General features: G+C 36.7%; 1 protein-coding gene across 2 annotated transcripts in view; it reads right to left on the bottom strand.

The window, feature by feature from the left end:
* The window catches only part of LOC126877005 (guanylate cyclase soluble subunit beta-1), a 111,147-nt gene that overhangs the window by 7,149 nt on the left and 81,802 nt on the right, over positions 1-22,196 (bottom strand). The window contains exons 1-13 of one of the 2 annotated variants that reach the window (XM_050639873.1): positions 20,686-20,826; positions 20,353-20,426; positions 15,106-15,206; positions 13,964-14,082; positions 11,405-11,560; positions 10,709-10,862; positions 9,722-9,876; positions 7,872-8,000; positions 7,521-7,603; positions 3,979-4,149; positions 2,460-2,697; positions 989-1,129; positions 1-158 (exon numbers count right to left, since the gene is read on the bottom strand). In XM_050639873.1, the coding sequence (XP_050495830.1) occupies positions 1-158; positions 989-1,129; positions 2,460-2,697; positions 3,979-4,149; positions 7,521-7,603; positions 7,872-8,000; positions 9,722-9,876; positions 10,709-10,862; positions 11,405-11,560; positions 13,964-14,082; positions 15,106-15,206; positions 20,353-20,426; positions 20,686-20,688 (1,682 nt within the window). In that variant the 5' untranslated portion in view covers positions 20,689-20,826. Of the gene's footprint in view, positions 159-988; positions 1,130-2,459; positions 2,698-3,978; positions 4,150-7,520; positions 7,604-7,871; positions 8,001-9,721; positions 9,877-10,708; positions 10,863-11,404; positions 11,561-13,963; positions 14,083-15,105; positions 15,207-20,352; positions 20,427-20,685; positions 20,827-22,196 lie in introns of those variants that run through there. The other variant, XM_050639875.1, reaches the window with a different exon arrangement.

Raw genomic sequence — 22,196 nt, 5'->3', positions numbered from 1 at the left:
CTGTATGCGTCCTCGGAGACGTTTATTTTACCCGGTTCCCCGGTGGTCTCAGTTCGACTGGTGAGGTTCACCGTATTTCCAAACAGGCAGTAACGAGGCATACGGTGTCCAATTACCCCGGTCACAACCTCTCCGCTGTGGATGCCGATGGTGATTTTCTGCAAAACATTTCGCACATTTATTAAACGGGTCTTCTTTATATACAACGATGTGAATTCGCATCACGTCGACAACGTAAACGTTACCGGCGGAAGCTTTCGCGTAGGAACAGGAAGAGCACATTCAGGAAGGAGAACAAGAGTCTTTCTACGGATAATCGAATGCAAGAGATCTCTCGCGTACCTGTCTCCGTACTGCGCTCCACGAAACGCAATTGAAAAGTCAAGTCGGGGAACGTTTAACTCGTTTAGAAGTATTTTCTGTTATTTCGTTGTTTTGCTGACAGGAATAAATACATTAGCCAAGTACTTGGAGACAAAGTGAATTCCGATTGATAATTCTGCGATGCGTTTACCACGAGGAATTTGAATTTAAAAAATGGAAAGAATTATTTGAAAAATTGAAATATCAATTGTAGCGAGAATTGATCAAATTCAAAACATATTGCCTGTAAATTAATGAAAAAGTGTTCGAGCGAAAAAGTTACAATAGAGAGTTCATAGATCGGATAAATTTCAAATTCATCACGCGTTAACTAAAAATTAAAGTTTTTAAGTTCAAAAACTCGCGTTTAATAATATAATTTCATCATTCAGAATTATTCCCGAATTATTATACGAAACGATATTTACGAGCTATTGGAGAAAGAAAATTAATCATTGGATTTTCGAATTCAGAAATATTTCGGTGATATCGTTGGTGGTAAAGTGGTAACAGAGAGATGATAAATGTTTCCCCGAGGATCGATGTTATCATTCGAAGAGATCCTACCCGCAAACATAAAAATTGAAGGCCGCAAAACGAACGCATAAAAAAATATGGGGCTTACCACAGGCTCGCCATCGATCTGCACTTCGTCCGCGGCTAGATCCATCATATCCAATGCGAGACGAGCGATGCACCGTGCATGGCAACGACATGGTTCCGGTAATCCGCTCACGGCCATGTATTTGTCACCAACAGTTTCGACCTAGTCCGACCAAAGTGGATCAGTGCTAACAAGCCTTCTCGTAAATTCAAATATATTCGTTGTCAGCTGTATAATGGTTATACGCGAATCCTCGTTTTAGCTTTCTAACGATATTCTCGTCGAAAGTAAAATCGATAACAATGTGTATTTCCTTTCGAAAAGCGAAGAAGAAGATATATATTGATGGCCGTATTTTGTTTTAGGTGGAGTTACAGGTACTTATAATTATTTATAATTAATTAAAAGTGCATTGAAATTATGTAATAATAAATAAACTTAAAAAGTATTTAGAAAATATTGTTACGATGATCCGTAGTTAATAATCGTTCTTTTAACCGCGTTATGTTTCTTTAAATTTGCTACTATAATTGTAAGTATAAACGTTGCAATATAGGGAACTATTTTGAAAGGGAATTCGTAGCTGGTTTCATAAAAGAAAGAAAAAAGGGAGATTATATCTAGTACTTATTCTACGTATAAAGCATCATCTGCATATTACAATGGACTTCGTACAAGTTGCAAACCCGACTATGGCACTTCACATGAAAGGAAGTCCTAGGGGACAAAAAAGTTTCTCCTAGTCGGTATTATTATTTAAAATAGCCAGTATTCCTAACGGCTGTCGTTCATGTTTCCTACGGAGTTGCTCACAACCATCCATTAATGCATTTTAAACGGCACGGGTTACGAGAAAACTTTCTTTCCAACGCGAAAGTGCCTTTCAAAAATATATGTTGCGACGCCATGAACGCTTTATGTTACACCATGCAGGCGCACTTTCCATATTACTACCATTCGCGATCTAAGTTACGTTCCAAGTTCCATTCCGATGGAACTACAAACGTTCAATTTTTTTTTCATTTGCATTTGAACCCTTTAATTATTCTTCCAGCGTATCAGTCACTTTCGAATCTTCAAATTATACATTATCTTGCGTAATCGAATATACATCCTGTTGCAATCTTCTCTGTTATTCCTTATAACATCTTCAATGTTTTTTTATCCGACTTAATTTAACTTAACTTCATTCGTTTAGTATTAAATATTAAAATATTCTATAATAAATATTCAAATATCTAGTAAATATTCTACAATAAATATCTTGATATCTTAATATCTAAATGAATTACCAATTGCGTGAATATCGGATAGAATATAAAGTCATTTCAAGTCTATTTTATCAAATACACCTTGCAATGTAAAATTTCCTAAATCGTTGAAAATACAAAAAAACACACTAAAAAGTACTACTTTTACTTAGCCTCAGTACGGAATTATCCAGAAAACCTAGTTCGACTCGACACAGATTCTCAACGAAGTAAACGCTTACCTTGTACACATTTGGGTTCTTCTTCGGATCGGTGAGCACATCGAACGCTGTGTACAGCTGATTGAGCATGTTGACGATTTTCATCGCACCACTGGAGTCCGTGTGAGCGGCGCAGTAAGCTCCGAAACCAACGATCCCGGAGAACAATAAGGTCACGCAGTCATACTTCTTCGCAGGAACCGGCCTCGAGTGCCTCAGCTCGTTCGCCACGGAAATGGGCAGCACAGAGTACAACAACCTACGGACACGTACAACTTTTAATGCAGCTCCCTTCAACCACAACCCACCGTGCCACGAATTGCTAATTCCGTTGGCATCTTCTAAATCGTGAAAATAGGAACTATAAATCGAACAAGCCTCCACATTTTCCTCCCTTTTCTATAATAAGATGGAAGTTATTTTTACGAAGTTTTGATTCCGATCTCGCTGTGTGTCAAACGAGATTAAATTAGCTTAAAAATGCGAAAGTCAAAGGAAAATGTAAAGATTGTTATTTTATTTAATTGAAATTTTGATGAATCTTTCATGCTGAATTAATGTATTGAAAGCCATTGTCTGCGACAATATTTGCTGAAACTTGATGTTTCTGTATCTCTGGAATAAATTAGAGTAATATAATTTATTTGCTATGTAAAATCAACATTTTATATCTCGCGCTTAATAGTTGTTTATTAATATTAAATGGAAAGAATGTTACACATAAATTTATAAACTGCCAAAAATTGTTGAAATTTCTTTTTTATATCACCCGAAAGGCAATTTTTCTGACGGTTTAAACATTTTTTATCCAATTACATAGCACATTTATCCCATCCCGATACAAAAAATTCTTTGTGCGATACGACCTACTTTCATGTATGCAATGCATACGAGGGCAACAGGTGGAAAATGTAGCTATAATTCTCATAAAAAATAAATATTAATATCTTTTATGAAAGTATTTATAACATTTTTTAATATGTCCTTTCTGACTGGAACGCAAATATACTCAATATCGAACGTATTACTACAATGACGATGAAAATATATCCTGCGTCATACCGAATATAAAGTCTTCTCTACATGTGTTTATAAATACACTGCTAAAATATTTAATCTCTTTATTGAAACAAGTCTATTTCGATTAAAACATCTAAACGTGTTCAGTGCAATCAAAATTGAAATATTCCATTGAAACTAAAGTCGGTCCGTTTCACTTAGTACTTTCACAAATTTAATCATTCTTTAAATTCATCGTGCACACCATCCAAACTAAATTTATTTCAAGACGCTTCGTTGTCACGATCATGTCGTTGACGTTTTACAACGACGTAATAGACGTAGTTTAAAAAATACCTCCCGACGAAGGTGAGAAAAAAATCACGATCCAATTTCCGGTAGGAGAGAGTATTCTGTCAAGAAAGAAACTGTAACGACGCTGGAGAGAAGTCGATTCCGGCAGAATTGCGTCAGGATAAATGGCAAACGAGACCAATGGGGATTTCCTTAATCAGAAAATTACGCGGACGGAAATCCTTACCTGTCGGTTTTCTGCTTCTCGCCGTCGAGCTCACGATACGTCTGTTGCAATTTATCGGTAAGCAATTCCAAGTTTCTCGTTAATTTGTAATCAGCCTCGAATTGCTCTGACATCAGCACGAGATCTCTGGTGGCGTCGTGAAGGGGGATGTCGCTCAGATACAAACCTCGCCTGACAATCAAAAATACATGAACGTAAACAATAGAACATTCGATCACATTAACGTACATATTTGTAAGGAGAAACGAGTGTTGAAACGAGGTATGTGACGATGATTACAAGATTGCAAAGTAATTTCAACTTTTCTAAATTTTCGAACGACGGTGAGTTATACAGGGTCATTGGTAGCTGGTGGTACAAGAGGAAACGGGGTGATTCTACGCGAAAAAAGAAGTCGAAAATATAGAATAAAAAAAATTTTTTTTTCTTTAAATTTTTTTAAAAATCTACAGTGAGATTTTATTTTTATAAGTTATAACGAGACGTGATAAGTGCACGCGTACCGAGCGAAAATTCAAAGTCGATTTTCTCGAAAACAAAGTCTCAAACGAAAAATTTTTATTCTATATTTTCGACTTCTTTTTTCGCGTAGAATCACCCCCTTTCCGCTTGTACCACCAGTTACCAATGACCCTGTATACAACTCTTCGATCCAATGCTGTTCAACTATGTTTACAATCTATTGTTCATTCAAGGATAACAAGAAGTCTCAAACATCTCGATGCAAATGGAGATACCTCGAAACTTTAATAATTTAAAAAGTAATAACCGATACGACAATAAACGATGCATTATTCCGTATACGTCACGTAAAACGATATTTATGACTTTCCATGGAAACCGCGGCTTCAAATCCGCTGCAATTTATCTCCGACACTTCTAATCGTTCTCATTTGAGATTCAGCATTCAATCATATCCGATGTATAATTCATCTCTCTGCTCTCGCTTGCTGACGGTAAAGACTACCCAATGACGCGGCGCAAAAATGCACCCTTGAGGTTCGTTAAAATGGAGGACCATCCTTACTCACGACACTCAAACAACTTCGTCATTTCTCTCAAAGAAAATTTATTCCCCTAGACGAACCGTAATTTTTTTCCATACTGAAACGAGGTAATCTATCCGGTGAGCGTAATTCTCGCCTAATCTAATGCTCCAAGAGTTATCGCTACTGGGTTCTCGTTACAAAAGGAAGTTAACGCGGTAAACAGGCGGAGTAATGGGCGACAACTCGATTAAGCTTTAAATTTATCTGCTAACTACCTTGACGCTTCTGCTCGACTAAATCCTAGTCAACTCAAACTATTGGAGGAATTATCTTGACGTTAATCGTCGAGAGATTCATGAGAATCTAGAGAACGGCGTGTATATAATTTCGCATGAAAATGATCTATATATCGTGTAAAAGTGTATTTTCACTGATGCGTCCTCAACAGTTCCTCGTTTATTTGTCATTTTTTCATTTGCATCCTGTTCATAAATATGTTCGCGAAACATAATCCTTCGAAGCATCTGAACCAAATAGAACAATTTTGAGAAAATATTTTGTAAAGTGGTCAAGAAACATCAGCGAACATTTTGCAAGCACTGTGTATGAACATGTTTTGCCGGTATGTACGTGCCTTGACGTGTCAATTACGCGACTGAATTTTCTCCGTGAGACATTCGATTTCCGGAGAACTCGGTCAGAAAACAGATCGGAAGGGATCCGGGTCAGAATGTATGATAGAATGCGGATAAACGCGATGTTTCGTACATTTTTCCCTGTTACTGGAGCACAAAATAGAGGAAATGAGAAGCAAAAGTTGACATGGACGAAGAAGAGAATGGTCGACTGTAAGGGAGAAGGAAAATTACGAGAATAGCAAGGGCGAAGATTATTCGAACGAGGGCAATTCGGTAGAGGCTTGACGGAAATTTATGTTCATAGTGGAGTACGGACAGACACTCGAATAGCTGTAATTATACAAGCCATCGCTTCAGTATTTATTGAATGACCAGTGTACCCGTTATTTTACTCGGAGACAAATATTTTCTGCGCAAAGACAGAGTAATGGGCTACGATGAATTAATAGGAAAAGTCCACTAGACAGCCATCGAACACGTTGCGTCTATTTACGATAACGACCTAAATACCGTTGTGTCCGATAGTTGTAAGATCGGCTGAGTTAAGCTTTGTATACGGGTTTTGTGCTACTTGAAAGAAGATACTTCTATTGTCTTGTTCTTACTGTATAACAAGAGCTTCTTTGTACATACTCATATTTCTCCACGAGATTTTCTTTCGGTTCGATCCTGTACTTTATATCGACATTGTATGCCAGTCCTCTACTGAGAAATTAAAGTACATACGTAGTTTTGGCTAAATGAAAATTGGTTAATGGTTCGTAATCATCAAACCTTACGATGAGATATCTTTTACTGATTTTTATGGGATGAATATTCCAGACTTTTTCTTATAAAAGACAAAGAAATAGTTGATCTAATTAATTAAAATCTTTGATAATCTAGCGTTTGTGAAAAGAGAAACTTGGACAAGGTACGGTCGTTTACGGCAAGGCGAAAAATCTTGATTGAGTTGTGACGAAGCAGATTTAGCATCTGATAATGAGGAAGTAGAGTATAAAGATGCTACGTTAACCAGGCTCTTTCCATTTTTGGAATGCTTCCTTTCTTCCTATTTTTCTCCTATTTTCTTCGAATGCTCATTTTTTTCCTTCTCTTAGTGTTTCTCTTTTTATTCCTTTTTTCTCCCATTCCTCTCTGCCTCTTTCACAACTTCCTTTTTCTTGCTTCGGAGAACAGTTACTTATATAATATTTATGATATATGATAGAATTTTAATACGCGATATAGCCATAAACGTCGAAACCGAAACGTCGGTTTCTGTGCACCGAAGTGGAAAATCGCTTTTCCAGCGGAAAATCACGTTGCATTTTTCTTGACAGCCATTTATTTCGTCGCTACTTACGCATGCAGACGTCGTAGTCATTTTTATAGAATTCAGAACGTTTGTCACCAAACCTAACAACGATGAATGCGTTCTCGTCCCGTTATTGATCATAGTCGTACGGCCGCGCTATTTGGTTTGATTGAAATTCAATTTAGGAACTATTCGATAATTGCGCCGCGGTATGGATCAACGTAAACGCACGAATAACGATATCAGTCGGCGTGATATAATTACCGTAACGATAGAGACGGCAAATTTTCGAATCATGGGATGTGAACGATCGTGCTCTTCGATTTCTAACAAATCGAGGTCGCGCTAACATGCTCAGGAGAAACGTGAGTCGTTAATCAACGCGACTTTGATACGTTAATCGGATGAAATCAAGTCCTGAATAGTGGTATTTTGACGTTTGAATTCGGAATTTGATTGAATTTGGATTAACCTTTGATCGCTTATCCAATTTATCTCGTCTAATTTCCTTGTTAATCGTAGTTTATGTGTTCATTTTCAACCAACCAGAATGTAATTTCTCTTCGTCATAGAGCGAATCAGTTTGAATTAATGATTATACTTCATGTAAATTCTTACCTGGTTAAGTCATCCAAGTTGATAACGCTAGGATAACAGAGAAAGGTGACGAGGTCTGACTCAGGTATGTACAACATTTGCCCCTGGAAAAGTAATAATCCTGCACGTGACAACGAAATATAGTTCATCTTCTTCCACTTACGATTTAAGTATTATTTACTAATTACAAGGAACATAATGGTAAATATTATAAATATAAATATTCAATCATTCATAAGCATTGGTAATAAAGATTCTTTAAACCTCACTAAAAAAATATATATATAATTTGATCGATTTTACTGTATTATAAAAATCCTAGAACCAACAAATGATTTTAGACAATTCTAATATTCTAAAAAATATACTAACTTTCAAACGTAGGTACGAATATTCTTCGGAAGAATCCACTTGCATTACACCCTTTTTCGTTCGTAACACGTAAACCGTGTTGATGTGTGACAATATGTTCTCGAATGTTAACTCTAAATGTGGTCTCACCTAGGACAACAAAGCTAGGGATTTATTTCGCAACATCAAAGACATATAAAATACATTTAAGATTATACTGTGATCAGAAAACGTACATACATAGTTATTCTCAACCTTTATCGAATTGTACTTCCTGATACTTTATTGCAATCCGTAACAAGTCATAAATTCGTAAGTTAGTATGATATTACGTTTATCGTTGTGAACGTGTATAAATATGTATCTAGATCAACGACAAGAATTTTGATCAATTATCGATTGACTTTATTCCATACATCTATGCACGTGCAACGGGATTCTGTTTCGATTTCTGAAGGCAGCAGCGTCATGAAATATCAACGACGATCGAGGGCTAATAATGAATGGATAATGGATCACAGACGTGGATGTAGGTGCGAGCACGGATGCAAATGAAGTTAAACGGTACCGTTCCAATAGCTCGTGTCATGTCGCTTGAAACAAACCGTATTTGAAAGATATACGATTATGCGTGCATGAATCCATGCGAATTATCATTGGTGGCCAATGCGCGGCTCACAGTAACGCAATTTCGTGGTCCGTGCTAACTAATGTGCTGTTTCGGGAATAAAACATTTTTCGCTAATGCCTTGTGCATCGATCATTACAGAATTCCGATTGAATCGATATTTTGTACCGCGTTTTACAAACTATGAATAGCCCAAAGTAATTTTGAGAAAAATTGTATATGCTAATGATACGATGGAATTGAATAAATAAGTTTATATCACATCGTAAAAAACATACATCTGTAAAAGGATAAAAAATAATTTTGAATCTTTTTTTTAATAACTACAATATTTTTCATATGAAGGCAATGATACTTATTTCAGAAGTTGTCTTTCGAATTATCTTTGATATCTTTGAGGTACATGTGTTTCCAGATTGAAGAAACAAACACAATTACGTCGATATTACATTGTGAATCGATTCTGTTATCTATTATTGACATAGTACCAAAAAGAGTAAAAAGAAGAGGAAGCTTACCTACAAATCTGATAGCCCAAGACGTGGATCTTTCTATTACGTCAGATTTCTTTTAGATCTATTACTCTAGATTAGTCTAGATGGAAGAAATTGTTATTGATCAATTGCAGAATCTGTAATGTCTGTCTTTCTTCGCGTGTTTTTATTAAATCGCGATTCTAGATAGTGCTTCACATGACACATTTCTTTTCTCGAGTTTATATCGCTCCTCCATGAATAATATCTAGATATTTATGAAATGAGTTACGTAGACTATAAAGCAAGGTTCCGAAAAATAATTAATGGCTTTGTCATGGTTACAAGAGTCATATCGTTTGAAGTAAATAACATATTTTCAGACAAAATAAGTTCCAAATTTCCACAATGGCATTCTTTCTTTTTTTTTAAATAAAATACTTTATAGTTAATAATTGATAGTAAGATAGTTATTGTTTGCCACTAAAATCAGCAGAATGATAGTGTTCATTAAACGCTGACAAAATGTTATAATAGATGTTCAACACGCTTCCCACCAGTATTCAAATATTTATATATTATAGATTACACAGATTGTTAAACCAAAGTTAACGTCAACCTTGAAATTTGTGTTTATGGATGTTATCCTACAGGATGATTATAAACATCGCAGTTTATGCAAGATTTGCAAAATGTACGTGGCTGGAATAGCATGGATATCGATAGTACTTCATGCATCGTCCATATAAGTTATAATTGTGGGAACTTACAGTCAGAAGGATGTCGTTCAACTTGCAATTACCAGAGCACACTTGAGGGATAACTCGAGTTATAGTGCATCCAGTCTGAACTATGGTAAGGTCCCGGTTGAACATCAGATGGAATGGAAAAACTCGGCAAAAGGTCATAGGGCTCACTTTTGGTTCTACGGCATATATTTCATAACATTTTTAGTAAATCTGTCCTTATCACTTTCAGTGCTTTGCTGGTTTTAGAGATATCTAATCTTAATAAAAAAAGAGCACACAAAATATGCTTCTGCTTTATTCTCAAAAGCTATCTGCTTTATTCTCAATATTATCAGACATTAAATCAAGTATGTCTATATGGAATTGATCTTTTACTCTTCTAAAAAATTATTCTTTTCCAGATATATCATTGACTTTATGGAACAAGGACACAGCAAAAACTAGGATTAACATGCCTATAAATACTTTAGTAAAAGGTTGTAACATAAATACAAAAGGCAAAGTTAAATCCTGTACCCATGCTTTAGTATCAAAGAGTTTCATATACTAATCCACAGGAACTTGATACCATTGAATTTATTACAGGCTAAACTTCGTTGTATGCAATATTGATTTTCTCGATTAATTTCATATTGCAAACTTCTGCTTTTAAAGCTCCGTCGTGTAAGCTCAAAAAAATTACCTGAGGGACCGAGAGATCTCCCTCGACTAACTTACTGTTGGAGGTAGCGTTCGTTAAGCTAATTTTTTACTTTTCATGCATAACGGGTTGGATAAAACCAAGAAGAAGAGTTTTATGTTCTTATGACAACCTTTTAATAAAGCGTTTATGGACTTTGTATTACCTGACACTAGCAACATAACAAAATTCCTATTTAATCTTATTTTTAGACGTTTTAATTTCTGAAATATCCTTTGCTCGTAGCAAGATATGTCTTTGTGATATATAAAGTAGAATGCCGTCTATTTTTATAAATAGAAGATTGACGTATCAAAAGCATTACTCACCGACAGATAAGGTTTCAAGTTCCGCGATCATGGGATTTGAAACGACCCCAGGACCGGACGTGTTCGTGATCAAAAACTGCACGTGGTCGCATTCGTTTTTCGTCTTCAATATCCGCATTTCTATATCCGTGCCGTGAAGCTTCTTCGCCACGGTCTAAGATCGATAAAATTTATAACCGATTTAATAACCGTTTGCTTTTATCTGAATGAATTTTAGGGTGGAAATTAAATATTACAGGTTGGTTAATTGACACAGTCGTTCTCCCTAAAATACGCGCAATTCAATATTCAGGATCTTATGGCGGAAAATTAGATTTGGATAAATAGAGCACGAGATCTTCGTGCTGTGGAAGTTACTGCCACTCTCTTTTATTTCCCATCCTTTTCAATCTCTATAATTGCTGTTTGTGCTCGTATTTAATATCATTAAACAAATAGGATATGGATCGAGATTTCTTTCATTAATTTTATTTCAATTTCGACACTTCCTACAGTCTTGCACGTTATACGCATTCTGTCCATTTTTGCACATCTGAATTTTCTATGAACTCATAAACATTCGCAGTCTACTTCGTAATTTAAAAAACTTCAAATTGCAAAAATGTAAGACCATAAAGGAAGAACATTGCATTTTTAAGTATTAACAAACTTCGATGCTCAATTTTCACCCGATATATCTTTGAACGATAAAAATACCTTGACGATGCCAATCACAATGTGTTCCAAACCAGGTCGATCGGAGTAATAATGTAATATGAGCGCTCCATCCCCTGGTCTCTCGGTGCACCGAAAAGAGGGCGCCCTCATTCCCGGATACAAAGTGCCTAAATGATCGTGAAGGGCGTCCAAGTTCTGTAATTAAAGGTTACACGGCCCCCTGTCAATCTATCTGTGCTCTCGCCATTATCGAACATCGCGTTCCGCCTAACTAAAACATTCCTATGTCCCTAATTTATTTTCGATTGCCACTTTGCGTTTCAACCAGCCATGGTGATCAATGCACGCCATTTCATCGTGCAATACTCGTTATGCGTTTCCAATTCAATTTCTGCCATTAATTTCGATCGCGCCTATATTCGTGGAATCCAAGCGACGAGGAAATATAAGAAACGCGAAATTTTCCAAGTTCGTACAACGGAACGAGAACTAACTGTTCGTACGTGACGGTCTCGAGCCAAGAAATAACCGGAAATGGAACCTCGCGATGGAAAAACGATAATAATTCTGATCCGCGGTCACATTACTTACATTCCACTTGCTAATCGCGTCGCGCACATTCATCGTGAACGAAATTTCTTACGTAGGGCAAATGGGCTTATTCGAAATATAGTATGGTAAGAATCGCGACAGAATCATATGTAGGGCGGTTGTTAATTTTGATTCAACAAATATTACTATAAGCTTACCTCCGTGTGAAATTTGAATTTTGAAATCTCATTTCATTATAGTAATCTAGCGAGGAATTTTGATACATTTCAACATTTGAGGTGGAAAAATTTTAATAAACGAATATATTTCATTATATAAATTTAAACCTTTTTAATTGTCGTAACACAAGAATTTAATGAATGAAACGAATAACCTAAGGAACTACATATCTGTGGTAATGACACAAATACGTCTACAGTTAAATACTACAATCGCAGAACTGTCTTGCAACAAGATTTCATTTCGAAACACGTTTGCTCTGAAGACAAGATATGCATACGATTATATTTAGAGTTTGTATCTTTCGCCGGTAACTACGTAATGTATGTCTTTCATAATTATACGAAAACAAAACCGTATGTTCAACGTGCCGGAGGTACTGGTTTGGATGTGAATGACTAAACACCGCGGAGATATTAAACAGAATTCATGAATCTGTAATTAATTCAAACACCACAGCCGTGCGTAATATTTCCTCTCTGAATGAATAAATATTAAACATATAAATAATAACTATGCGTTTTCTTTCATACATTTTATACATTGACGCTATTCCAGTAATATCGCAAATTATGAAATAACCTAGATTCTATATTTTGTCAAATCTACGCTCGATGATCATTCAGAATTCATTATTTAACAGACAATGTTCTATGTAAAAAAAAATCAAAATAAAGAAGAAGAACTAATGAGGTATAATCTTTTATTTTTTTGTTTTTTTCGCTTTTACCCAAAGAATCCATTTCCAGTCACAGCGTTGCTATCATTACTGCTCCGTTCCATATACTTAACCTCGCTGGATTCTATCTGGCATATTTCGAAGAGAAACATGCCAATGATTCAGTCGTTGGAACGCCGTAAAGAAATCACAATAATGCATCGGCTAGGCGCGACAAAAACATTTTACAGTGCGCGTCGCAATAATCCTGCGTTCGTATTCTAACCATGTGAACGGGTTTACGCGCTTTTTGTTTGATTACTCAGCCGTAGGTTGCCGCAATTGCTGGACTGGCGCGACGCATTTTTCCCGAACAAATCGTGCGTCGAGTTCCGAACAACGGGCATATACGTTGTAAACGCTACGTGCCTGATACAAGGATCGAAATTGTCGGATACGCGCATGAACAATAACGAGGACAGAAATAAACAAGAAGAGACGATGTTCTCTTGAATCAGCTATAGATAGCTATAGATCGTAGGAAATATGAAAATTGTATATCGATCTGATAACTTGTGAAAGAATACGGTTAATTTATTGGCTTAAAATATTTCTTTGCTATAGACAAGGTTCTGATCTCTATGCTTTTCCTAACATTCCAATACATTTCCTAACATTGCAATAAAATACCATAGATTAAGTGTTATTCACCATTAGATAATATTTTGTCTCCTTTATTTTTGAAATGATAACATCATGTAGATGTACTTTCTCATTTCGTTAACATACCTATTCGAGGCCTTGTATCGTTAAGTTAATCGTCTAGCCTAAATGATTCCATCTTTTTGAAACTTTTGAAAACGAAAGAATCGAAAGAAGAAGTTACGATGAACCTAGTTAAATCATACGCGAGCATTCGATAAGTTTCTCTTTGTCCCCACGTTTCTATCCAATTTTTTGCGCAATCCTATCGCATTGCGTAACAGAACATCTATGGCCTTCGTACATAACACTAAGGGGAATGACGATCTACCTACGTGTCATTTTTTCAGGAAACTTTCACCGCGATCCGCATGGAATCGCGAGAATCCCGGGCACGGTCTACCGGTGCAATCTTATTCCGCAGGAAAGTGAATGGCGGCAAACTAGCGTGTCGAAGCGCTATTTACCTGCAAAAAGTCCCTGGGCGTAGCCCCAAGCACCTGGAGAATCTTGTCGTAGCCGGAATCCTGGCAGAACTCGAAGAACATCCTGCCGAACAGCTCGAGGATTTCGTCCGCTGGAATGTCTGCAAGATTTCCCGTAATATCCTCGATACCATCGATGTTCCATGGAATTTGATTTTCCGAGTTTAACGCTGTTTAACGTATTAAACGGGAACCACCGATACCGACGTCGACGTCGTTCGGCCGTCGATCAAGGATAATATTACAATGTTCCAGAAACACCTTGCGCTACATATTCGAGCAGGAATGTCGATTTTCTTGTACAGAAAAGAGATTAGCTACGACTTCGATATCTCGCGACAAATTGCTCGTCGAGGGAGATTATAGAGGTGAAGGTTCCAAGGGACTGGTTCTTTCTTTTTTCTCGTTTCTGCCGAGGATTTATGGTTCAATGTGGGGAATGTAATACTATCGTTATCACTAGTATTTCGTTTTCAATTGAGAAGGGAAGTAAAATTTTTCATTGAAGTTTAAATTGATTAGAATAAGAATGTAATTTTGGATAAGAATGTATGTTCAACGAAGAATGATATTATAGTTGTGTTGCAAATAAAAAAAAATAGTTTTACGTGATAAAAGGTGTTAAAGAAATATTTTGCTTTAGTTTACTATTCAAGAATCATGTATCAAAGGAAACGTAATTATCCTTGTGAAAAGGATAATGGACGCGAATGTTAGAGTGATTCAAGAACCTTAATCAAGTTACACGTTGCACAAAAATTTAAATAACAGCGATAAGGTAAAAATGTTTGGAAATCCCTGAACATCTTGATAGGATTAAATATTGTTGAAAATTTAATTGAGGAAGCAGAAATATTGAAACCAAGGGATAAAAGCAATTATTTGAATGCGAGTCAAGAATCTTAATAGGATTAGACGCTAAAGAGATCTCTGTTAAAAGATCCAGTATCGTATGAGAGATTGTTATTATATCAAGCTTTCGTGTTGCTTTTACGTAATCGAATTATTTAACTTTCCTTAATGGTACCTTTTGTAACGATACTATGAAATTTTCATCCAGAATATGCTCTTTTAGCGACACAATAATGTAATTAAAGATTCACAATTCAAAGAAGAATACGTACTGAGCCGATTGACAGCTGCCGATATGATGTTATATGTAATTTCATCATCGTATATCTGACGAACCAGAAACTGTCCTTCCATGTTAACCGCGGCATCTTTCCTGCGTGAACAAGATATAAATAAACATTAATCTTTATATTATAATTATATTATAATTATCACAATACTAATACGACTTTTAAGGATGCATGCATGATAACGGGTTAAAACTTATGGCGATGTACATCCCATAACATTGAAAGTTACATAATTAATTAACGTATCTATATCTGTATTATCTGCCTCGGTACGTTTTCAGGATTTAAGAAAATGTAACAGATTTTTTTGAAAATCGACAGTGTATTGACCTGCACCACAATGATTTTCATTGATATCTCTATAAACTTTTCTAAATTTCTAACTCTTATTATATTATTATAAATATTCTATTATATCAAATTGTTATAAAGATACACAGTAAAATGAAAACTTTCGTTCCCTTGATAAATTTCCATGCAGAGATACTTTTCCTGCTACGTATATTAAAAACTTGGCAATGTAATGCAATACTAATTGCCAGTTCCGAGCTAAAACACCGTAGCGACCTAGCATCGATTTTATTAAAGTTTCGAAAGGACGGCTAACACGTCGTTTTATTTTCTATCGACAGAGGATAGAAATCTGGGAAAATTGAAAGTGTCGTTGTATAATCTGGCAAAGGTTCGTTTCTTTCCTTTTCACGTCGTGTCGCATCATGATGGTTCGCCTTGGCGGTAGAAGATGTAAGAGGAAATTAATTAGTTTCGCGTATCGGATAAAGTAAATACTTCTTAGCAGCTAAAAGCCAAGCATTTTAACAGGTTACCAGATGCTCGGTTTCCATTAAATTTACAAAGTGCAGTCTAAAGGCACTTCACCGTTTGACATGGATATGAGCTGTCACTCCAAGCTCGCCGCAGCATTTTCGCATAACTTCCCGAAGGCTCTTAGCGATCGACAAAAGACCATAATACAATCTTAAATGAACCGCAAAAATAATATTGGCGTTTCCATTCACCAAGATTATTTCGCTTTGACGCCTGTGGAGTGTACTATAACAGGCTTGAGGACTTTAAGGTGTTTAGATATACATAAAGTTAAAATCTTTGAAGGGTATTTTATGTGTATTTATAATAAATTTTCAGGTCATAAACAATTGGAAATATCAAGTAATATCTTATTGCCTCAGATTATTATATAAGGAAAAATAAAATATTTGGTAATTACGGATAATCTAAATATATTTAAAAAATGAACAACATGCTGTATGTTTTTAAATAGATATAATAAATTTGATATATTCTACATCTAATTATCATTCATTTATTTTAATATAGTAATATTTTGTGACAATAAAAGACATACAAACATATATAGAATATAGGAACAAAAAAAGGATATTACAATATCTGTAGAGATCATCTTTCAGATTTAATTTAATCCTCTACAAAGCGCAAGAAAATCTTTGTTTCAAATCCACGTTCAAATATATTACATTAATTACAAAATGGGTTTTAACGATCGCGACTAGCACAGGATTACTTCACAGCTTCTACCCACAGCTGCAACCGAATTACAATGTCGATAATTATGTCAAAAAGAGATAAAAAATAACTTTCAAAGACCTGTGTATCTTTTCGTAGCAAAAAATCTTTCCAACTTTCATCGAATGCATTCTTTGATGTCACTGATAATTGCACCCACGCCTGTGTATGGATTTACGAAAATAGGGCACTCCGCAAGCGACAAGCACCGTCATATTTTCTACGCGAAGCGAGCTGCGTCAGTAAGATCTCGGAAATTACATCACGCAGTTTACAAACACGGCGGTGACGATGGGATGTGATTTAGGACGGTTAAAGTGACCCTTTTTCCCGGATCTTTCAAGAGTCATTGTGGTATCTTACACCAAGGGTAACCCACATTTTCGTACCTCCCACTCATATATTTCCAACAAACAACATTGCTCTCCTGGGACTTTGTCACAACCACTTCTTTCATTTAAGAGAAAAGCTAGTATTGATTCTACCCGCATTACCTACATCGTATGATTTGTATCAAAATCACTGATGTCACATCGAAATAAGAAGTGTGTGTTATCGTCTTAAAGTACTATACATATATTTATATTTACCAAAATTAATTTCTCTATCTTTAATCCTCCATTAGCTTTAATTTATCGAGATTGCATTTAACGATATCTTTGGTTGTGTTAATGTACAACGTGCATTCATTACGCGATCAATAACGCATGACTATTATAACAATGTATTAATATTGTTAAATTCGTTGTTGTGTATGTTGTTAAATAACAAAGACAATATTATTTTTCCAATCAGCCGGAATTAACCAAGAACAGATAAGTTATTAAACACAGTTATTTAAACGTCTACTTAAATGAGTTTTATTCGCTTATCGTCATCCTCGATTATAAATACCGATAAAATGAAATAAATTTGAAATGAGATTTTAAACAAAAATACACGAAAGCAACGAATGTTAACAAACAAGTCACACACACCAATTTCCGCTAATAATAATTATCCTGGCAACAGCTTATGTCTCACTAATAAACAGGTTCATTTCCATGAAAGCACAGGAAATCAGACTTTCATAAAACGTTGCATAATCAACCAATAATCTTGGCCGAACCGGCTCTACAATAAATTCTTGTACATTAAGTTGCCAACCAGTTTCAATTAAATCTCAGCGAATCGCGAAACGCATAGTTGACCGACCGTGCCGCATTGGCCGAGCAATAACTCTTCGTGTATTCAAAGAAACGCAAACCGTGAAGCAACACGAGTATTACGCAGTCAAGGCCATACGAAATTTTTAATTTTGCTAGATTAACTTAAATGGTTCTCAGGAGTTTAAAGACGAGAGCATACGTGTATGCAAATGACAATAAATTTTACAATAGAGATATTGGAATTTTGTTATTAGTCGCTATGATAATTAATATTGAATTTTCGATCTTGCATTCACGAATATTCACTATTTAGAACTCTTACAAAACTTCTTAATATCGTAAATAAGTATCTTCGAAGTTAGATCGTTGAAAAGTAACATTTAAAGGATTTCTGAACTGTAGAAAATTGTTTCTTGTAAATCTAAAATATTGAAAGAGATATATGAAATATCATGTAGAAATTATTTAAACATAAAGTTGCTGCACGAAGTTTTATCCGAAGAAACGACATGTCACGTGTACCAACGTAATAACTACGTGAACTTGTTGAAACTTCGAAAGACGCGCGGTCCACGTTGTCACCTTTGAAGACCGCAAAAGAAGGTTACATTTCCGGAACGCTTGGGAATTTCGCGCGTGACTTTATCGAGTCACGTTCGCATATTCGCGCATAAACCCGTCTTAGCATCCTCTTGCTCTCTTTCGGTCTTTCCTTACTTTTCTCACCACATAAATTTCGCCAGGCAACCCGCAGAAACGTTCTTTTACGAGAAGATAAAAAAGGGGGCCTGGTAAGAAGACCAGTTTTTCGTTTAAGAATACGATCAGGAAAAGGAATTCCACCGCTGCGAACGTAAAAAGTTTTCCTCGGCGTGAATTACACGATTCTTTTTATATTCTAACACGGTCGACAAACTTTCGGCAAGCCGTAGTTGTTGGTTCAAAAGAAAGGAGCGTCGTTTAATCCTGGTAAATAAGTAGGCGCATCAAACGATTCCCAGGGGACCGTTTGATCGGTAAATAGCGAAACATTCATACGGTGTGCTCGATCAAGCATTTAAGGATTCGCCTGTGGTCCGCGGCGACCACTCGGTAAACAGCAAAACGCGTGCCAATATTTCGTGGGCTGTATCGTTGAATCAATAGACCCTGAGCATCGGGTAAACAAAAGTTTATTACACGAACTTGTTGATCCAATGAAAAGGATGGAAGAAGTCACCGAGGCTCGACGTCCTTTTCTGTTTCACAGTTAGACGAACTGAATATATGAATGTGTCCATATGTATGCGTTTTGTACTATATTTCGCTTTTTACGGGAGAGGGTGGAATTCTTTAGGGTATAATATATGAGAGCTTAGTTTTAGAGGTGGGGTTTATTCTGAGAGTGAATAGGGTGTTTAAGGGCAATAAAAGAAGTTTATGTAAGTACAGGTGCGAATGTAGCTTGTGGGTGTGATTGATACACTGGAAGAGTAAAAATGGTGGCGTTGAGTGCATTTGAATGGACGAAAGAGAGATGGGGTAGAATGTAGGGTGACATTCGAGTGTTCTTAATGGCGGTTAGAGCGTGGCGATGGTACAATATGTCAAAGAATAGCAAAATCGTTTGTGGGTGGAACAAAAGCGCTAGTAGCTGTATAAATATATCGGATTTCATGGTTTTAGACGCTTTTGTGTTCGGTCAGCTTCAGTTTCTTTATGTTCGTGACAGGTATTCGAAAAGTCCATTGTGTATTTAAACGCAAATTCACAAACGATTATATTAATTTGAGATACAAAACGTGTACTTTTCCGTATATAATATGTATAAATATGCGATGCAATATTTATAAGGATATCAATAAAGGGATGCAGAAAGTATTTAATATTTCAAAATACAAGCATCAATTTTCATATATTCAAGCAAGACATAAGGAATAAAAGTGTGGTTCATTATATTCGCGTCTCCATGAGAAATTCAAGGAAAAGATGAGAAAGAGTGACGTTCAAACCGCCACAAAGAAATTTATCGACGAAATTCATTTTCGTCGCGTTTATTCTTCAAGTCGAATTGGAAGTTCAATCATTTCACCGATTTGTATGGAATCACATTGGCCAGAAGATTCAATATAAATTCCGGCTAGTACTGCAATGGGCGAGGAAAAAGAAATATCTTCTTGAGGCAGCGAATTTCCAATTAAAGAATGCGAGGGATTCGGGTCACGGATGCACCGAACCCCGCTACAGATACGTCTATATACATCGGAACGCTAGAGCAAAATAAAGCTGGGCAAGCATGGAGTCCATACCACGTGGCCTGGCAAAGCGTCTTCTCGCTATCAACTTGTAGCCTTCTCGACAGATGTCGACTAACATCCGTGAAATCGAACGGACAACACCGCGAATATTTAAGATTGTGCACGAATAGGAAGAAAAATGTGAACGATGGATCATGCAAGCACGGTGTACACAGCAAACGAGACACCAAAGACAGCGATAGAGGGACGAAGAGAAAGAAAGAGAATGAGAGCGAGTCGGGCGCCCACGTTTTACCTACTTTATCGCCTCCCACGTCTCGCTGTCAAAGGTCTTCACAACCAGCAGCTCGAGGGCGTAATTCACAAATCCGTACTGCACATAAGACAGAAAGAAGAAGAACCGATAGTTTAGCGCGTGATCGTGTGAACGAACATTGGTAAACGTCAACTATTAACATGACTGTGTATGATTTACGAGCGAACGGATCGGTTTAGTCACTGGTACACGCGATTATAATTGACATCCATCGACTGTCAACATGTCCTATCGGTCGTCTGCCAGTCACAGTCCGTTCAGCCGTCGATTTTCCGTCCCAGATAGTCTTTCCGGTTTCTCTTTTACCGCAACGTACCATGATGATCAGAGAGAAACGGTCTAGTTAAGGCTTTTCCACGTATCATTCCATTCTAATTGCCATGGGAGCCATGTTTACCTCGTGCACACGAGCCGCGTACTGGAAAGTCGGCCTGCTGTTCGTCGGAGACGATAAGTATCGATTTTCTGCTCTCGCAGCTGCGCCATCTAGATACAACCCTGTTACCCGTCTTCAGCTCGCTCTCCACGCGCCTCCTACACCCTTCCGCTGCCAATCCGCTTTGTCCCTATCGTCGGTTTGCCATCAACGTTATTATTCGTTGGATGAATACTTAGAAGACTTGGAAGACGCGCAGAGACTAATGCGGAAAAAACTCGTGTTTCTTCTTGGAATTAAACATCCATATTTTTTACTTTCTTCTTATGTTCGATTCTATATGCTGCACGTCTATTTTGAAATTGAAGTAAGGGGTCATCCGGTGGTTATTGCATGCTCAATTCTGTAAGGTATCAAGGATATGGAGAAACGCTATTTTAGAAAGTAGAATGGACGACGAGGAATATTCTTTCGTAGTTTTCGTTATTTTATATTTGCTTTCTTCGTAGCGTGAAGACGTAGGTTGCTATAAAAAGCAGAAAGATTGATGCATTCGGACATATTTGCAATTTATAATGGATATTATAATTTATAATAAGAGACAACAGGATGTGTAATAAATTTTCGTTTTTAGAGCTAAAAAGATCTAGAACCCCTAACTTTTTGCAACCATATAAAGTTTCCATCCGTCATCATTTCCTAAACACTATCTATTTCCATCAATCTTAGTCGTCATCTGGGGGCCATCATCTCAAACGATCAAGTGAAAATCGACCGAATCGAGCGAACTAACAAACGAGTGAAGGATATGCCTGATCCATCTCTACTTATAATTTGTTTCCCAACTATTCACACAAAGAATAGTCGATCGAGGAATAATCGTACGCATTAAACGAGAAAGGTCACCACCTACTGATTTCAATTTTTTGCTAAATTCGAAGATTTTCAGAACTATGAGAATTTCCTGGACAAAGCTTTTTGTTCGCCAGAAACTTCCTTTAGCTAACCCATTAACGTGCTTTCTGGAAACAGTGTATCAGGCGTTTCCAGGAATTTCAGATGAAACATCTGACGTCAGGAATACATTAAACGACTAGCACCCGGCTACGTTCCATCGTAAAAAAAAAAAAAAAAAATAACAGCAGACATTTAAAGACAACAGCAGTCGGGGCAACAGGTTCAAACGGACTAAGTTCGTATTAACGTAGGATGCAGGAAATTGGAGTACGATATAATATTCTGGTCGGACGATCCGCGCTGAGAAACGGCGACTTTGGGACGACGCGACGGCGGGGAATAAGCTCACGGCTTAAATCGTAATTAGAAACGAAGGCAGGAATTCGTAGCGCTTCAGTTACTTCCAGCGCAGAGCTTCCGTTGAAACGTCTCAAACGGATGAATTTTACTTTCGCGACGTGCGACTATACCGACGTCGGATCCGAAGAAACCGG

Source organism: Bombus huntii, chromosome 2 (assembly GCF_024542735.1).
Source record: "Bombus huntii isolate Logan2020A chromosome 2, iyBomHunt1.1, whole genome shotgun sequence".
Classification (NCBI taxonomy): Eukaryota; Metazoa; Arthropoda; class Insecta; order Hymenoptera; family Apidae; genus Bombus; species Bombus huntii.
The sequence above is the reverse complement of the archived record's forward strand: the minus strand, read 5'-3'. Positions and strand labels throughout refer to the sequence as shown.